This window comes from Protopterus annectens, chromosome 1.part1, assembly GCF_019279795.1.
Source record: "Protopterus annectens isolate FY-2018-M chromosome 1.part1, PAN1.0, whole genome shotgun sequence".
NCBI classification, from domain to species: Eukaryota; Metazoa; Chordata; order Ceratodontiformes; family Protopteridae; genus Protopterus; species Protopterus annectens.
Window position 1 is genome coordinate 517871882 of NC_056726.1, and position 21182 is coordinate 517893063.

The following is a 21182-nucleotide window of genomic DNA, read 5'->3' on the forward strand; positions in this document are numbered from 1 at the left end:
GGATCCGGCGGCATAATATACGCAAAACAGAACGAAAACTGTTCAGCAACGGTTGAATGAAGCACAGGCCGAACAGGCTGCTGGCTGGGCCTAAACAAGGCAGACAATAAGAGTGGAAATCTTTATGAGGTATTTGTTTCCCACAGGTTAAACAATTATTAACTTTTCTGACATCGGCTGAGGCAAGAAAGAGTTAGCTTTAGAAGTCTTAGTAATCTCTGGATCCGACCGACACAGCTTCTGCTTGAGCCGCCCGCAAGAAAGACTGATGATGCCTTTATACCAAGACCAACAGAGATGACGTCGGGTGAAGTGCGACATCAGCGAAGCGGACCGGACTTTGGAATCCGGCCGACTGAAGGGCTGCCTGACGACAGGACAACCCAGTTGTTATGACTGCAGATGCATCCATGAAGGACATCAGTAAATACAGGAAATTTACAAGACTAAAAGGAATGTAATATGCAAGGTTCAGATTAGCTCAGCAGTTAATGTTAGTACGTTCGTTTGATCTGTTATTTCAGGGAATATGTCTAACTCTCAAACACTGAGTACAGAAAACAGGTAATTTAGAGATTATGTAAGTTTACATTGTTCAGGACAGTCAGTATGAGGTGCAGCAACCTGAATTGTTTATCAGTACTGAGAATGGAAACAGTATTCGGATATTGTAAACATTTAATAAAACCTTATTAAATGAACTACAGTGTTTGGAGAATTCATTCTAAATGCACAAGACTTGGTCCATAAGGGAGAGACTGACACCTATTCAGCACAAGCTTGGGTAACTAAGACTTTCGTTTTTCAGTATCATGACGTACAGTGTTTCCAGCTAACTACGGTAAAGTACCTACATATCAAATTTTACAATGGCGCCCGAACAGGAACTGCTGTCTGGGGAGAGCTATCTACTTCTCGCAACCTAGCAAGCAACTGTAACCCTTTTCCAGTATTGCATATTTTCTAAAGTTCACAGTGGCTGTTTCTAAGTAAATACGGCATAAGTACTAAGGTCTTTTAACAGTAATTGACTCCAGCTCTCAACTCTGCAGATGACAGCCATTATAAATAGTATTTCCGTATCTTTTCTTAAGTTCACAGTGACTGTTTATACAGCAAAGTACGACAGCAGCAGCATACCACCTTTTCACAGTGAATGTTTATACACTAGAAGTACTATACCAACACTACGGAGAGCACACCACCCTTTCAGTAAAGTAAAGGTATTGTATATTTCCAGACTTTGTTACACTTCACGTGTTCTACAGACTATAAATATTTATTTATTTATTTCCAGTTTGATTCATTTTCAGTGGAGGAAAGCAAATTCAATCTAAGTTACATAGTGTAAAAGATAGTAATAAAATATATACATTTGGAATAACATTACATTGAATACAGTTAGTAAAAAAGCAAATACACGCAGTATACTTCAAAAAACATCATTCAGGAAGGTAGATACAATAGATTTAGTAGTTTCCTTCAAGTAGCAGGTTTGACTGTATGAAAAGAAGGTGTAAGGTTACATGCTATTTACAATATTTACATATGAGGAGTAGAGAGAGAAAGTACATAAACTGAGAGTAGAATATAGTTTGATCAAGAAATAACACTTTTTAATTAAAGTGCAGCATTCCATGTGTCATTAAACAGCTGCAGTAAGTAATTTGTTCATGTAAAGTTATACAGCAATAACTTCAAAGTTTCATTGACAGTTTATGTGACAGTAACTGTTTCATGGCAGGCTTCAGCAGCATACCAGTGTTTTCTCCATGAATTTCTACAGTCATTGGGCAAAACAACATCAACTGGATTAAGAACAGTTATACTCACTTGGCCTGGTTGGATAGCACATGGTCTGTCATTACTCAAAGTAAGATTTGAACTTCCACACTTGTCTCTGATACTGGGTTAAGATAGCTCAGCTGAAAATACAGGAACAGTCTTGTTGGATATGGACCTGGTTATTCTCGGATCAAACTAATTCAGCTGGATCTGGAACACTGCTTTATGATTGAGGCTCATCAGGAACTGTATTAATATGGCTTAGATTTCATTTGATTATGACACCATATTTGGTTTGCACGTAGGACCTCTGTTTTTGTTTTCTGCACTGCAGCACATGCTGTATTCAACTTTTTCTTCCCCTCTGACTTTACCAAGATAGATGGTCCTGCTTGAAAGATTAGCAGTAGTTATCCAGAGTAACATAGATCATAGAACGTTTTGTATGAAGCCATTGTTCTTTGGTCATTTTGTTAAATTTTGTGGTATGGAATACTTGCAGTCTCAAGTTTTAACTCTATGATTAACATGTCAGTGCATATTTGTCTTCCAGACATTAACTGACTGATGATAGTAAGGTCTTGACTAAACCAATAATCATTGCCATGAACTGTGTTCCAGTGTCAGCAGCCTGTTCAGCTGGCATTCAGTATCTCACAAACATGACCTTGGATAGGCACCACCAGTTCAGGTTTTACCTGAATAGGTTGCAGAAGTTCAGGAAGTTAAAAATGATGTTCACCTCCTTTGCTACAGAGTGCATGGGATTTGCAGTAGCTTAGCGGAACCTTTCCAAATGGCTTGATAATTGCTGTTTGTTTTTTTGTAATGCATCATTCCTTCCGTTGAAAAACGATGTTCTTAAATGTCACTCAGTTGGATGTATTGCTTCTTGCAGAACTTGCTTCCAGATTGTCTGCATTGTAGGCATTTCTGCAGCATTGGTCATTGCTTCACATCTTCACCAAAACAGTACTGCTTGGATCATTATTCCAGGAGCTGCGTCTCCTTGACATTTCTGTTTTGCAAGCCTTCTAAGCTCTCACCTTTTATTAGTTCAGCTCTGGCCTGATGCTGCTTAAGTTTCATTGCTTGAGATTCTTCTGGACCCTTGTCATTAGTCGAAGGCCTGAAAAGTCAAATGAAGCACATATTTACTCACATATCAAATTATCTGGGAGGGTCCTTCTGCATTTAGTGCTTATTGCCCTCCCACCATCTCTCTCTCCTTTTATAAAGTATATTCATTCAGGAGCCATAGATGGGGATTGCTGTAAGTTGAGAAGATTTATTTTATATATTCTTGCATGTTGTATTTTTTATTTATCTTACTGGTTGGGCTTGCTTAGTGAATGGGGTTGAAAAGCGTAGGACAGGCGATGTGGCAATCACTGTTAGACCATTGTAAGATAGAATGACATTTGCTGGCAGGAGGCATATGTACCTTAGACTGCATGGATGAAAAAGAAAAAAAATAAATAAAAGCTGAGCTGAGAATAGTAAAAAATGAATCAGAGGATCATAGGATCATAAAGTTGCTAGGCTGTTGACCCTGAGGCGCTTATAAGCCTAGCCAAGAGTTTAGCTCATGTTTAGACAAGTCAGCACCCAAAGTCCCTGCCCAGCAGGGACACAGGTAGAATCCCAGAGGTGTATTTTCTGTTTCCCATCCGGTTATCCAGGTTGCTCTTGAAAAGGGATAATGAGATACTCTTGACGTGGAGAGGGAGTCTATTCCACAGATGGGGAGTCTCTGGGACACAAATCTGTACTACCAACAAGTCCTGTTGATGTCACAGACCAGATTTAGGTCACGCATGTGGGTTACTCGAGTGGAGCTTGACTTGTGGATATGCAGCAGTCCCATCAAAGCGGTGTCTGAGATTGCTTTGTGTGCCAGACAGAGGTCACCTCTGAGGAGTCTGTATGAAACTAAGTAGAGGGACAGGGCTTTTAGCCTACTTGTGCAGAATAGATGTTTGAGGCCCTGGATTCTTCTGGTGAGCAACCTCTGTGGTCTCTCCAGCTGCTGCATGTGCTTTGCAAGAGGGCGTTGTACTCAATAATTGGCGTTATAAGGGAAGAATACAGGAATGTTATGACCTCCTTGTCCCTGGATGAGATACCTTTACTTATGAGGTGAGCCATGTAGAAAGCTTTCTGTACAATGGAAGTAACATGGTGGTCAAAAGTCAGGTTGCTATCAACCTGGGTGACCAAATCCCTCATGACTGATTGAGTACTTAGGATGTTGTTATTAATGTGATAATATGTGAGGACGTCACTCTCCCAAAGGGGATGATGATGCATTTTTTGGCATTCAGCTTAAGGCCATGTTTCTGGCACCAGTCATTTTTTTGGGTGAGACCCTCTTGGGAGGGCGTCCACATCACATGGGGAATTGATGACCACGCCCAGCTTGCAGTCATCTGCAAACTTGGTCAGCCATCGCCCAGCAGTTACTCACTGCAGAAGCCCCAATTGCAGATCTGCTAATTTGGTGAAAACATAGCTGTTTACCTGGTATTTGTTCTTGTTTTTTTTTTCCTTAAGAAAATAGGTAATTGGAGATCTATTTAGGTCCTTGCCATCTCAACACAGGTGTGAAGGTGGAAAATTTCAGGATAGTCATACTGCAGTCCCTTTTCTCCTCGTGCTAGTAAGGTGCTTGGATAGTGACCCTGGATCTATTTTATTTTTCATTTTCTGATTTTAAACCACACACAATATTTCTCAGATTTCAGGTCAGGCATGATATGGTCCTTCCATCCAGACTAGTGAGTGGTCCCATGGTGTTTTCCAAATATCTGCTCTAACAAGGTCAGCTCTTCAACCACAGAGCATTCATATATTTATGTACCTGGACAGCTGCTTGACTTCATCTTGCAAGCTTAGTCATAGGATTAGTTCTTGGAGTATTTAGACATGGTGATTCACTTCTTGGATCCCAGTGTTCACCATTAGTGGAAAAAAATAGTCTTTTCCCTTATCTCCAGAAGATCTTTCTAGAAGCATTATTGAACTTAGAGAGTATTTTTTTTTTCTTTTTTTCCTGCTTTATTTATTTTTCTTAATAAAAATGGAATTTACCATATTGTATCTTGCTGTCAATGGGCCACAGGAAAACATTCTCTTAGCTAAGCGTTTATCAAACCTACTGGATCACATGTCAAGTAATATTTTAATGCTGCACTGCATATGAGGCTAATTCAACATTATTTCAGGAGTATTTGGAACCAGTCCCTTACATTCTGTAGACAAGCATTTTGATAATGATCACTTCACTGATTAGGATGCTAGCAGTATTGGTGAACATTGACAGGCCTTTATTCTGCTCCTCCTTCTCAATGTCTGACAGCAGATACAGGATGGGGGTATACACAGAGACCTGGCCATTTCAAGGTGTATTGCCTTCATCACATCAGGCCTCCACTTCACTTTTACAGGGATTTTCACAGTTGTTCTGGTCATTGAGGCTTTCAAGAAGTATCTATGCAAGGGGTTACTGGAGGATATTTTGGACCATGCCACAACAAGTGGTCCATAATGAAGCAAACAACTATTCAGTCATACCATGTGGGTAGAATGGCCATGAATCCCTCTAGTGGCTGTGCACTGTCAGGCCACCAAACTATCTTAGCAGATGGTGGTGTGTATACCTGGATCACAAGTGGCAGCTGAACCAAATTGTATTTTAATACATTTTATGGTGCTGCGTGATGGATCTCCCAAGAGAGAGTAAATGCAATGGATTCCCTCCATTTCTAATCATCCACACAGTTTTGCTAAAAATAGATAAGGACAGATTGCAATTTTGGTAGCACTTTGTCAACCAAGATGGACATAGTTCTCTCTTATTCTAGAGAACATAAGCTGTCTCTGCTTCCTTTCAGGGAAGATCCTTTTCTGCAACATCTTTTAATATTACTTTGTTTATTTTTGTTTTATTTATTTAGGTAGGTGTGTCGGTAACTGAGCCATGATGTCCAGCCTAGAGAAATACATACAAAGAAATGCAGCAGAATTAAAATGTGGTGGACAGATGCATAAAACAAGATGTACATTGCTACATAGAAAGAGTAGAGCATGTTGCATAACCAACCATTAATTATTTCATATTCCATAGCAGGAATAAACCTCTAAGTAAGCTGTACAGTGGCTGTGTAGTCCATCCATACTGGAAGGAAGTAAACGAGGAAAGTAGTGTTATCAAACTGCACTAGCAGAAGTAGGTGAGTGTAGGCTGCCATGAAATTTGCTGTGATGTGACTAGGCTAGGTTGTGACATAGCAGATTTTTATTTTCCTTGAAGTAGTTAGATTTTGCACCCTGTGGTGAGATTAGTGGTTGTCGGCTAAAAGCAATTATGAGTAAGCCTTGATGTTCATTTTGAATCTGGCGTAGCATTTAAAATGAGTTTGGAGACTGCATGGTCAGAGTGAGTTTTCAGCAGCTTCAGAGAATGAGGCCAAGTGTTATTCCAGAATGATTAGGTTGGGTTGCTCTGTGGTGGAGAAGTATAGAGTTCTGGTGTGACTTTTCAGATTATGTTTGATTGAAATGTGCAGCATTTCAGCTATAGATATTTATAGGGTAGACTTACTAATATGTACTAGGCCTGGCAGTCAGCAGGTAAGGTGTTAGAGAGTAGAAGATGGAATTGTGTTCCTTTTTGGGTGAAAAGCACAGGTAGTAACAGGCTCTGCTACGGCAAATGTGGAGTTTAATGGTGTCAGGGAAGTGTTACAAATAATATTTTTGATGACGGTTAGGACTGGTAGAAACTTGGAGGTAACTAGGAATTTTTCTTAATATTTTCAGTCAACTGATGTTGGACTTAGTTTAGGATTTTCATCTGTCCCTATAATTTGCAGAGTGACTTATTTACATGGGATTTGAAGGCAGAAGATGGCTGTAGCATTGGTTTTTGATACCAGAATTCTGGGACCCTTGATGTGTGATTTCCTGAAGTGGGGATGATGTGAACATTGCTAGCTTGTCCTGATAGTTTTTAAAAGTGTTATTTTTTCACTTATTATCTCATAGCATTCATTTGGTTATGGAGTAATTTATTTTTAGTAACAAAGTAGTGGATTGTATTTCTGTGTTCATTATATACAGCTGTTCCTTAAATTCACAGTTACAAAAACACCTAGCCGAATTTAAGTACATAGAAAACTTAAAAATAAATAAATAAATAAAAACAAATGAAAAAATGGTCCTAGAGCACAAAACCAAAAAAGAAACAACAAGCTGCAATGTTGAGCAATCGTTTGAAGCTTCTCCAGTTTAAAAAATGGATCCAAACTGAATATAAAGTCAATCCTTTATTGTGTACAAAACTACAATTAAGATAAAATAATATGGCATGTGTGCAAGTCTTTTAAAATACTTCATGTTCCTGAATAAAAAACTCACATTGCCAACTCCTACCACAGCGTTGGGTACCTTTCTTGTTGATACCCCCTACTAATCTACTGTTGGTCTCAAATAATTTCTTAAAGTTAGCTCTTGTTCTGTATGCAAAATTCAGGGATTGCCCTAAGATCATGAATAATTCTTTGTTACTTTTGAACATCATCCAATTCCTATTAATGGGCTCTTTCACCTTGTCAGAACCTACTCTGCAAAGTAAAATCAAGGTTCACGCAAATCGATTAAAATTACTTTGGTCTTCATGCCCATTAACACCAGTCGTGTTCAATATATTATCATGTGTCACTGGGCTACATATTAATAGGGGTATATATTTATCACCCCATCCATTGTACATTTCTAATCTTAGATGTTTAGGCATAGGTGGTGGATAACTTTGTTCTAAAAACATATGTTTGAGTTTTATCAAATTCTTGCTCCAACCTATCCTTGTGGGATGTCATTCTGGCTACTCAAATAAACTGACCCCTAACTAAATTACGTTTGAGGTGGTAGGGATGGAAAGTGTGAAAAAACAAATATACCTTCAAAAAAGTGTGTTTCCTGAATATACTGGATGGATGGGGAACTGGATGATGTTCAGATGTAATGAAGAATTATTCAGGATCTTAGGAGAATCCCCTAATTTTGTATATAGAACAACAGCTAACTTTAAGAAATTATTTGAGACCGGCATTAGACAAGTGGGAAGTATCAACAACAAATGTGTCCAACCCTGTTGATAAACTTGAACATATATTTTTAGAATAAGGTTATCTACCACTTATGGTTAAACATCTAAGATTAAAAATATACAGAGGATGGGGTGATAAATGTACACCTCTATTTGGAGGTGACACAGTGACAATATAGTGAACACAACTGGTGTTAATGGGCATGAAGACCAGGGGAATTTTAATCGATTTGAGCGTGCCTTGGTTTTTACTTTACAGTGTAGGTTCTGACAAGGTGAAAGAGCTTATTAGTGGGAAATGGATGATGTTCAGAAATAATGAAGAATTATTCAGAATCTTAAGGGGAATCCTAAATTTTTCATATAGAACAATAGCTAACTATAAGAAATTATTTGAGACCAACAGTAGACAAATGGGAGGTATCAACAACAAAGATACCCAACATTGTGGCAGGAGTTGGCAATGTGAGTTTATTATTCAGGAACATAAGGTATTTTTAAATGACTTGCACACACACCATGTTATTTTATCTTAATTGTATTTTTATGCACAATAAAGGATTTCCTTTATGTTCAGCTGGGATCTGTTTTTTAACTGGAGAAGCCTCACATAATTGCCCAGGGGTGCATTTTGTTGTACATAGAAAACTAGTAAAAAAAAAACCAAACAAAAAAGTGTTAATTCAATCTCAGATTAACAGACCATAGTGTTTTAAAGTAAAAAATTATTCAGATTTCAAAATGTTATGATCAGGGTTCACACTGGATTTAGTTGATTTGGTCACATTGACTAATGTGGATGTGATTCATGACACCATGTAAAAATTGGAAAAAAAGGAGATGATAATAATTTGTAACTTTATTCTCATTATTTTCCTTCAGTTTTGCTTCCAGATATGTCACCTTCTTAGAGTGGGCATAATATATAAATAACAGACTGGAATACTCTGCTAAATCTGGATGAAAAAAATCTGAAAATCCAACACATTGTTTTTGCATGTAAAGCCAGCAATAACTTTGCAATAATGTATGACAACATTTATTAAAAAGGTGTTGGATAAATGCATAAAATCTCAAAATATTTCATAAATAGGTTAGAGTCAGATACAAATGAGGAACCCATAGCCACTTTTATTTTTGATGAACAAGTTTATTATTAAATGTAGAGAAAGTCTGAGTCAGGGAGATTTGGTATAAATTAGTACTGGACACTTCACTGAACACAAGTGAAACTCCTCCTACACCTAAAGAATGTTGAGTAGATATTTCCAGTGAGTTTACCTCAATGGACCCAACAGTAATTGCCCTGCCGTACAATATATTTGACTTGATCCAAAATGTGGGAAAATGTCTCTATAACAAGATGCCAGTGTTATGTAGATTCAAACATTTGTCTTAGAACATCTCCACTCTGTATGGCACACTATCCCTAAATGAAATAGGATGGTGTAACTCTAGATGAGTATGACGATAAAGTGCAAAAGGATATTTGATACACGAATGGTTCGTATCTTGTTGAATCAGGAAAGCCTAAAGTTTTCCTTCTATCTATGAACTCAGGTAACTCTTAACTATACTGTGACCTAAGGGACAGTTTTAATCTCTCATAATCCCCTGTAAATAAATTGTTAAACTCATCAGTATATTCCATGACTAAGCAGCTGCATTTATTGGCTGGTCAGACAATATATTGATCTTTCATAGCTGAAAAATCTTTTAAAACATGCAACTAATGAAAAGGTCAGATTACATTGGAGATATGTCATATATATATATATATATCTTTGATGACATGGACAGAGTATACCCAAATGCTTAATGAGGTGGGTAGAATGGCTAAAATATGTATAGTGTAGGTCCAGATAATCGTTTTATTACACATTTATTTCTACAGTAATTGTATATATCTGAAAGTGCTTTTGAGTTTATATATAGCTGCTGCTGACCTAAGTCTTACTATAGTTAATTAACATTTCACAGGACCTCTAATAATTGTAAGTGAACAATCCATAAACCTTATTTCTGCTGTAAAGCAATAACATCTTTCTCAATACAAACCTTTACAGACTGTTAAAATCAAACTATACAGTCCGTTAAAAAAATACACTTTTGAAACAGATCCTTTGTCTTGCAGAACCCTTTTTTGACTAAATTGATAGTTTGCTTGCTCCACAATGTTAATGGAAATACAGTATATAAATATTAAGGCATGGCAAGCTGTGGGTTACTGTGCAATAGCCACATACTAGGAACATATTAAGACATAAGGCTGAAGGTCTGATGTTCCTAGGAGTATAATTATTGATTAACAATCAACATCTTGAAGTATGTTAATGCACTACCTTGTTTAAAATGATTTCCCATTGCTGTATGCAATTGTTGCATTGCTGTAGAAATGTTAAAGTTTGTGTGTGAAAAAAGTTTTTAATTCTGCAGATGAAAATGTAATGTATTAAATGTTGAATAATACTAAAGAAGAGATGTGTAACACAGATGTATTACATACTGTATTTTTCATTGTTTTATTATTCAGTACTTAATTTTTAGGTTCCAGATTTTAATTTCTGTTGTTTGTCATTCATTCACTTCTTCATTATCCAATGGCCCACTTAATTTACTTCAGTTTACCAGGTAGCTGGCAGTTATTCCAGCACTCAGTGGGTAAGACATAAAAATTCATCCTGAATAGGGCTCCAATCCATTGCAGTATACAGACACACAGACGCACCCACACCTATAGGCAAGTTAGAGGCCTGCCAGTTCCCCTACTGTACATTTCTGTAACGTCAGAAGAAATAGGCGTACTCAAAAAAAAAAAACTGCACAAGTCTAGCTGAGATCTCAGCCTGAGAACCACACTGTGGACCACTATGCCATCTCTGTTAATCCTATTCACATATTTGCTTTTTTACTTATTCTTTGTGTGTTTTTGTTTAATTTTTAGTATTTGTTCTTCTTTTACTTTGTTTTTCATCATTGGTGGCTCTGTGGGTTTTTATGTATAATTTGTTATGATTTTCTGCAGTTGGTGTATGGGTTTCCTGATGAATACTTTGATGTTCTTAGTTTAGGCTTTTTATCCATATGTCCTTTGGCATCTGTGTTTTTATGGATTATTGAGTTTTGTTTTAAATAAGCATATGCACGTTTCATTGGAGACTTAATGAAATTTCTATTTTCCATTGTTTTTATTTTTGTGGGTTTGCACGTGCACATTTGAATAATTTTTGTTAATCTGATTCGCTTTAGTTCTTTTTTTTTTTTTTTCAGATTATATTTAGGTTACAAAGATTGTTTTTCGTGTTGTGAATCACATGGTTTATTTTCCACTGCTTTGCAGCTGAGTTATACTTTGTACATTCACCTTGTTATTCTGCTTTGCTTTCTTTGTATTGTGATATTCATGTTGAAGTTTGCTCTTTAGATTTAGGCATGTAGGTGAATTGCTGTCTTTGAGGATGACTTCTTTATAGTTTTTCTTGTATGAAATGTTCTTTGAGTCCAAAGGTATAGAGTGAAGGCTACAGTTAGTTACTTGCCTGGAAAGATGGCTGTGGTGTTTCTGTTGAAAAAGCTGCATTTGACAGCATGAATGAATGAAGTTTCGAGTTTCTCAGTTTAATGCTATATATTCAGATCCGTAATTATAATCACAATAGTCCATAAGAACCTTTATCCCCATTTTGTTAACTCTGTTTACCAAAGTAAATGCAAATTAAGTAAGTCAAAAACATCCTCTGACACAGGAGGTCATATCTGTTTTTGAAGCCTGAGTTTCATTGGGCTAGTTTCAGAAGAAATAGTCAACTAGTATGTAAGGATCTGTTGGTTTGTTATATTTTATTACAGCTATTGCAAACAAAACCCATTTTAATTATAAATAAAGTAAACCAAGGAGCCATGCCTCATGTAGTCTGTGTTAATGTTGTCATGCTGCTTAACTATCTAATAGAGCAGCTAGCTATATTGCCGATTTTACACAAATCTGAATCTAACAGCTATAAAGTGGCACTGTCAGTAGTGCAACAAGTAGCATACTTATATTTGGTGGTTGAAGACCAGAAGGCTATGGTTCTATTCCCATCCCAGGTGATTGGATTGCTGGTACTGCATTTGGGGATATGCTGCATTTTTGAGTGTGTCATCCTTCAGATGAATAGTTAATATGTCCCATTTGCCTGAGTTGGTGGTAGCTCAGGTGGATGTAAAAGATCCCATGGCACCTATCAAAAAGAGAAGGGGTCCTTTAATTAACATAAAATAAGCAAAACATTATTATATATTTACAAAATATACATATTTACAAAATGTATATATTTACAGGTACATATTTATATATTCCTATAAACCATCGTCATATTATTTTCCATAATTGATCCCCACATTATTTAATGTGATAAGTCTCTAGTTTTTTTTTAATTTCATACTTTTCATCTTTCTTCCACCATCGTCATCATCATCCACCTTTTTCCCATTTTTTTCTACATGGGGTCGGGAGTCGGGATATCATGTTAACTGTCGCCAACTCTTTCAATTCAGTGCCACACTCCTGCCTTCTTTATCACTCATGCCTGACTGTCGCAGATCTTCTTTCACACAAACCGTCCACCTCTTTGCTGGATGTCCTCGCTTCCTCTTACCTTCTTCCTGTCTGTCTTAAATCTTCTTCACCAGATGTCTTCTGCTTTTCTGCATGTGTCCAAACTACCATAATCTGTTTTCTTTGATCTTTTCTGCAATTGCAGCTACTTTGGCTTCTGCTATGTCCTCATTTCTTCATCTGTCCCACAGTGTGCATCCTACTACCCTTCTCAGGCACTTCATTTCCATCACCTCTAGCTTCTTCAACTGTTCTACCTTTACTGGCCAGGTTTCTGTACCAAACAGTAGTACTGGTTGCACCACTGTCTTGTACACCTTACTTTTCAGCTTCTTTGGCAATCTTCTGTCATAGACTACACCTGATACTCTAAGCAAGTTGGCTGCAGCCCCTATGATTCTAGCTTTGACCTCTTCATTCAGACTTCCATTCTCCTTAACCACCCCTCCCAGATACTTGAAGCTATTTACTTGTTCCACTATCTTCCCTTCTATCTCTATTCTAAGCGTCTTCTGATTTCCCCAATTTGCTGCAATTACCACTGCCTTAACTGTACTTAGTTTCATCCCATGTGCCTTAAGTTTTGCATCATTCTCCTATCCTTTGCTGAAGTTCTAGCTCAGAGTCTGCCTGTAATGCCACATTGTCTGCATACAGCAACTTTGTTGATCTGTCCCCTCCAACCTGTTTGCTAGTGTAGTCCATCACATTATAGTATGAACAGCAGTGGACTCAGAGCTGAACCCTGGTGTACACCCACTCCCACTGGGAACCCCTCTGTGAGGCCGAACACTGTTTGTACTTGAGTCAACTGTTTGCACTTGAGTCATTAGGTCCTTGTACATAGCCTGCACTAATTCTACCAATCTTTCTGGGACTTCAAACCACCACAGTACTGCCCAGATCAGCTTTCTTGGGACCTTGTCATATGCTTTCTCAAAGACTAGGAATGCCCAGTTGGACTTTCTCCTCATCTCTAGATTCTTCTCAAGTGTCTGTCTCACTGCAAACATCGGGTCAGTTGTGCTGCATCCTGATCTGAATCCGAACTGCTCATCTACCATTTTACATTCTACTACTCTGCATATCCATTTATCAATCACCCTCTCCAGAACTTACATGCAGTGTGATAGGAGTTTGATGCCTGTGTACTGCCCACAGTTGTGGATGTCCACTTTGTTCTTGTACACTGGCATGAGTATGCTTATTCTCCAGTGATCTGGGATACGCCTCTCTCTCCATACTGCTATTAGTACCCTCAAGAGCCATTTCTCCCCTATCTCACCCAACATCTTTATCATAACTGCTGTGACCTCATCTGAGCCTGCTGCTTTCCCTGACTTCATTTTCCTTAGTGCTGTTCTTACTTCTTCTAGGGTGGGCTCCTCCTCTTCTCACATTGTAGGCTGTTTCTGGGGTAATACAGCTTCTGTGGGGTTTTCTTCATTCAGAAGCTGCTGAAAATACTCCTTCCATCTGACTTTGATGTCCTGTGGACTGGTGAGCAGGTTGTTGCTGGCATCCCTTATGAAGGGTGTCTGACTATCTTCTTTATCTTTCTGTCTTTGCCTTGCAACCTGATATAGTTTCTTTATGGCATAGATCAGAGTAGGCCAGGTCCTCAACCCACTTATCACCGGTAACCCATGCCCATTTTAGCGACAGCATCAAATCACCTAGAACCATATTTTATGCCGAGTGGCTAGCTCTGCCACAGTGCGCAGTCTGTGATCCATGTTCTCCTATCTTGAGGATACTGAGCACCACAGTAGATGCCCAACTGTACAACCCTTCCTCCTATAGGGCACTGTGTCGAGTCTGTGCTGCTGCCCACAGCTCCATTCATTGGTGAGTTTGAGATGGAAACAGCGTGTTTTTTGGATGTGGGAGGAACCCTACAGAGACACAGAGAGAACATGCAAACTCCAAACAGGGATTGTTCATAGGTCAGGATTGAACCTTGTACCTTGTGCATGGGAGGCAAAGACCTTAACCATTATGCCAACTGGTCTCTCTTTCATCTTTCTATAAATGTTAATATCCCACTACATAACTTTTCATAACCAGACCCTTCTTTCAACCATTCATTCAAAATGTTTACAAAACACTCTCTTTGCTAATCCCTTAACTTCTTGTACATTTCATACCCAGTACCATCTGGATGTAATACCAAATCTGCATTTACTTTCATAGGTCCAATTCACTAACAGTAATTTCTTTTTTAAATTGTTCCTTAACTTGTTCTTGATTTTTTTTTTACTTTCTGTTCCCTCTTATTTTTTTACTCATGCATATTTTCTGTATGCTGTATAATACTCATAATTTGCTTGTGCTCTTTTTACCTCTCCTTTTAAAGTTTTCATTTCCCTTATTATACTAATATCCTTCTTTACTATTTTACCCAGATATTCAGACACATCCTCCCTTCTCCCTTGTAAATAATATCTCTGCTTAAACAGTAATGGCTTATTTTTTTCTTAATTTCTTTTTTATATTTCCTTTCCCATGTTATATTGCTCTCTAGTACTCATCTCTAAATCCCCAATATATTTCTGCATATCATTTTACCATTCACTTTCTTGTCCTTTATTACATCATTCTGTGATTAATGCTTCACACTTGTTAAATTCATCCCTTAATTTCTCATTTATTTTTGTTCCCTTTCCTATTTTAATATTCTCCTGTTCTTCCATCAGCATCATCCATATTGCTAAATGATCCAAAAGACTTGTTTCTACCATATCACAATCTGCTATAGCCAGACCTTCCAACAGCACAAAATAGTCAGTTTCAAACCCAATTGCCTGTCTTCTTTAAGTCCATTGGCTTTAATTCCTCACAGCTAACTTACCATGTTTTATCACTTTTTGTATTTTTGAACATCTTTCCTTTTCTTTTTACATGTTCCTCTTAAATTTTCACAATTAAAGTTCCCTGCAATATTTATTTTTATGTTGACCACCATATAATCTAATATTTCATGAAAAAGATTCTCTTTCCTCCCATTTGTATATGCATATAATGTTCTATAAACATGTTCTCTGCACCGCACATCTACAACCGTTAACCTTCCCATCCTTACCAACATTACATCTAATATTTTACTCTTTTTTACACAACACAATTTATTTTATTTATTTTTATTTTACATTTGTTGACCGGGCTAGTCCAGCTGGATATATGTCCATTTTCAGTGGAGGCCCGGAGCTCCAAACACAAGCACTGCAGAACAACATTCACTTCCTAAATTCCATATTATTTTTCCATCTGGCAATTTTTCTGTTTGCGGTTTTTCTTCAGTTGTCAGAAATTATGCATCCTGTATAAGAATAATATCTACATCAAATTTTGCACACCATTCTAGTATCCCTATATTTCTTGCAATTTTAATAATACTATTCATATTTACTGAAAGTACTCTAAAATTATTATTTTCACTTCTTAAGTTTAAAGGAAGTATTTTAAATCTTCATTTTCTTATTTTGAATTCTTTCCCCAAATGAATATTTTTCTGAGTTTATTTATAACTATTCCTTGATCTTCAGAATATGATTTTTGACTATTATGATAAACTGAAACACATCTAAAATTACTCCTTACCTTTCTTTTTAAATTGTTGTTGACAAATTTTTAAGTCTTATTTTCCTCACCCTTACCCTAGCACCTTTCAGATTTCTTTTCTAACATCCTTTACACTCCCTTCGTAAACATGCGACGTATCACTTTCAATTTCTTCATTTTCAACACTCTCATTACAGTTACAGTCATCCTCCTGAAATATAACATTTTATGTAAGTAATCTTTTATTCCTTCACCCTGTTTTTCATTAACAGCTTTTCTTCTACTTCCCCATTACTTTCAGACATTACAATAATTTCTTCATCATCCTGCTCAACATTGTATTGCTTATTTTTTGCAATTAAGCAAAAATGCTCTTCACTTTTACATATTCTTCATTCCTTTTTACACTTATTCACCATATGATTTTTACCTGCATTGATTGCATCTTAGTTTTGAACCCCCCCCCAAAAAAAAAAAACATTTTCAGCTGTCCCATATATCTAACTGATCCTGTATTACCATCTAAGTATAGAACACTTGGTAAATGCTTTATCACATCTTTTTCATGTTTTAAAATAACATCCACTTCCCACCACCCATTCCAAATACCCGTCTCATCTTTAACTTTCACAGTATCGGAAACTGAATAACACATAAATGAAAAACATTTTTTTAAAATCTTTTAACTCAATTTCATCAGTACAGAATTGAATAAAAACTGTTTTTTAATTGAGTCCCATGCCCTGAAACTATAAATTCATTCCATGGGTAACAATCCTTCTTTTTTTCACAGTTAAACAAAAATCTTTCCATTAAGCCTTTACTCTCGAATATTATATTTTTAATAAAGTTTACAGTACCTTTTATTCTTCCGGCTGCTTTAGTATATGATTTTACAGATCACATCCCACCTATAATCTTATGTCCAGCCAACTCACAACTCATTTCCTTTCCACACAGCACACTGTCCATTCCATCATATCTGACCAAAAAAAATCACCTTTGTTCAATAAACCAACCAGTTTTTCATCAGGCAAACTTCCAAAAGCAATTTCAGTTGCAACAACAACTTCAAAATCCTGAGGTTTAAAGTCAGCTAGATATGGACTATTTGTTCTATCCATTTGCTTTTCAACAGTTTTCTGTTTAACTGAGAGCCACACTGCTATTGTTAACAGAACAGCTCTTTTCTCTCTCTCCATTATTGCACAGCTTCTCCTAGCTGCCTCCACACCAGGAACAGAAGCAGGAAGTGCAGCAGCAAAAATGTCCCCCGACAATGAAAAGTGTAGGGGAAGTTCACTGATGCCCTGGTCAAATTTCCCCTAGTAGTAGTAGAAATACCACCTTGAGTCTCGCCTGAAAAGAGGCCAACAGTCTAGTGGGACTAACTTGGTCAAAAATGGTAAGTAAATAAATATTCTTAGTGCTGCCGTAGACTACACTTGTGTGAGTCATCACCTGTTTATGGTAGACCTCCTGGAAGATCAGTGGTTTTCTGAAGACTGACTGTCCTGCAAAAGCACATTGCTAGTGATGACTCTTCCTATAACGTATCAGACATTACACCTCAGATAGATACTTTGTGACACTCTGGATTATGGTGTGTATCATGCACATCTGCTATGCATGACACTGTTGTTGGGTGTACACAGCTTTGCATGAGCTCTACTTAGAGGGCACAGTGTTACAATGTAAAAGTGATACAACATCAGTTCACTGGACTCAAAGCATCGTGCACCATATTATATGTATATTATATGTCTGTAATTGTACTGTGCTTGTAATTTGTGTTGTTGCTGTATATGCATCTTTAGAGTACTCCTCAGTTGTCAGCCTTGAAGTTCAGTAATATGTACTCTTGACACGTAAATGCAAATAAATAAAAAGCATTCAGGGAGCACACACTCCTGTGCTTATTACTCAGCTTCCATAGGCCATGCAAGCTGCACTCGCAGCTTGTTGCTCTTTTAAGTTGCTTCTCAGCAAAGGCAAGACAGCAGTTGCAGTGTTCACAGCCTTTTTATAAAAGTCAGCACCCTGGGCTAACTTTGTATCTGCAATGAGTCACTGTAGTAACTGTATAATTGAAAAAGTGTTAAGTATCTTTAAATACAAAAAAAAAATGGATAGCCTGATTATGTTGCAATCTTCCTGTACTGTTTCATACTGCTGCTCACATAATGAGCTCTCCATAATTGTGCTCATTTAATATTTCAGGTTGTTGTACTGATCATCTTTGTTTTTGCTTGAGGCTAAGAAGAAACTCAAGCAACAGTCCTTGTAGGGAATGAGATGTTTATATTTTTGGCTTTTGCTTCTTTAGCTGTATAGAAAGATTTGTGAAATCCTAGTGGGCAGCGAACTGTTTACTAGAGTAGTACCAAGTTCCTAGTTCAGACTGATATAAATGGAAACTTTTGCCTAATTTGTCTGCTGCAGGTTCATCATGCTTTATATGCTGAATTATGTAACTATGTTTCCCTTTTTTCAGGACAAATAAAGTCACATGCTGTGAAGCAAGTAGATTCCTGCACAATCATAACTCTGTTGAATATGGCTAGGCAGCAGAAAAACACTGAAATGGCATTTCAAGCAGTTTTTATAATCAGCCATCTTGGACCAAATGGTAAGATAGTTAAATTACAGACTCTCTTTACAACATTTTATCTGGTTTCAAAAAGCTCTACAGACTTTAGCAAAATACAGTTTATAACAAGCAAAGAATGTATTACATGTAGATCCTAAATATTAGAACACCGACTTGTGAATGTTTGGATACTGTCTGCCAAACCCAATGTTTATCCTTGCATACATCCCATCACCTATCTGGGTTTAGTGATATAAATTACTCAAGAATCTGCAGAGTCTACTTTTATTGTCACATGACGGCATAGCTCTCAACTGTCCCTGATTCTGCCTCATTTTTTGGCTTGTCTTTTGTAAAATGTCTGATTTCCTGATAAATCAGTAAAGATTGCAGTCAGCAGGCAATGTTACACTTTTTGACTTTCATATTTCATATTTTTCAGAAAACACTTGTTGATGTACAGGAACAATCTTAGACAAGCAGTCACAAAACCATAAGATATCTAGCCATATAAGCCTTTAAGATACACTTAAAATATCTTGCCACACTTTTCAAGCACTTCACAAATCCAGCAGGGCTGTTCATGCTAACTCTGGTGTAAATTTGTGTTTATCCATGAAATCATCAAGACTAGCCTTAAAGGTAGGCAATTTAGGACTTTGTTTGACCTGTAGTAGTAACTTATTCCATAGGCTGGGAATGCATTGAGTTAGGAGTTGGCGTAGATTACCTAATACTTAGCACAGGGCTCTGTAGAGTGATTGGTTTTGCAAAGAAATAGGGGCTCAAATAGGATTAGGTTTGTTATGGGTTGAAAAACAGGATGCAGGTTACCTTGGAGCTTCCAGTAAGCTGCTGAATATAAAGAGAGTTGTGATAATCTGAAGCGATAGTTGAATTATTTAAGGCCTTTAATTCTCTTGGTTACAAATCTTTGGAGCTTTTTCGAGCCATATGCTTGGATTTGTATGGGGTCAATTATATTCAATGGTTGGTCTGATAAGGGGAGCGTACAGTGGTAGGAAGACTTTGTTGGATCTTGAAGGTATTCCTTTGGAAGTTAACTGGACCAGATAAAAGGATTTCCTGACTACAATGGAAACAGGATGATCAAACTGTTTCTCTTTGTTCAAGATAAGTTTTAAAATTACCTCCTCTTAAATCACTAATTCCTTGTTCAAGAATAGAAAATAAAAATCTGTTATATTCTGGGCATTTAATGGTGTGCTTATAAAAAGCATTAGTTTTGTCTTGTTTTTTTTGAATACAGTAATAATGTTCTTTTATTCTTACACCTAGAGACCTAGTAGTCATACCAGTATAAAATGCCCCACACCGTGCACATACACCTATATAAATAATACCTTTACTCTTCCAGTTAAAATGTCCAGGAACTTAGTGTATATGGTAATTGTTCTAAATAAACAAAATAACTTCTGATATATATCTACAAATGTTACAATTCGCACACTTGTACATACCCCTCCTCTTCTGAGTTAAATTCATATTGTGAGCGAACTTATTTTTCTCTCTCTCAAAAATGCTTTTCAAATTACTTTCATTTTTGTAAACAAACTTGTGCTGACTCCCAACAACTTGCAGTAACTCTTTATTTCCTTCTAAAATCTTCCAGTTATTAGAAATTATATTTCTAATAATATTACTGTCTACGGTCATTTCTAGACAGCAATAAATATCCACATCTCCTTTATTTTTATTGCTGACCTTAGATGTTAATAAGCCATAACTGTGAAGGTGTAGAACATGTTAGAGAGTTTTTAAATAGTACTACCATGTATAGTAGTCAAGAAAGCAACTTTTGTTGTGAATTAATTGATGTTTTGTTAAACAATAATTTTTTTACATTTAACAAAAAAGTATGTAAACAAATTCGGGGGGGTGGCTGTGGGGTCCCCCGCAACCCCATCATCTGTGAATACAGTGATGGGTAATTGGGAAAATACTGTATTAAAACCTTTAATAAATGAATATCACATTGTATTTTTCAAAAGATTTATTGATGACTTGGTTTTCATCATGGTTAGAGATGTTGAAAAAGTTAAGAATTTCTTAGATACCCTAAATTTGAGGTCAGAATACTTAAAATTTACCTTGGGGGATGTGGGATTAAAAATTAATTATTTAGATGTAACTTTACAGTGGGACTTAAATTTAGGTAAGCTTGTTAGAATTTATCGGAAAGACACTTTCACTATTTGCATTACACTAGTCTTCACCCACGGTATGAAGGATAACATCCCAAAGGGACAGCTTATACGAGCTAGCCGAATGACCAGTGAGATGGTGGACTTCCTAAAGGAAGTTGAATTTATTACGTCTCTATTTAAAAACAGGGGGTATAGTGAGACTTTGTTGAAAAGACATGTAGAATACATTGTAGGTAGGAGGGATACACATTATCCAGCCATTCTTAATCATGGATTATTAACATCTATGAAGGACAGCAATCAAAATAAAGGAGATGTGGATATGTATTGCTGTCTAGAAATGACTACAGACAGTAATATTATTAGAAA

The 21182-nt window shown here is 36.8% G+C and overlaps 1 protein-coding gene across 1 annotated transcript in view; it reads left to right on the forward strand.

The window, feature by feature from the left end:
* LOC122814803 (vacuolar protein 8-like) overlaps positions 1–21182 on the forward strand; it is a 988388-nt gene that overhangs the window by 943556 nt on the left and 23650 nt on the right. Inside the window, exon 13 of the mRNA XM_044087110.1 lies at positions 18550–18684. Coding sequence (XP_043943045.1) covers positions 18550–18684 — 135 coding nt within the window. The remainder of the gene's footprint in view (positions 1–18549; positions 18685–21182) is intronic.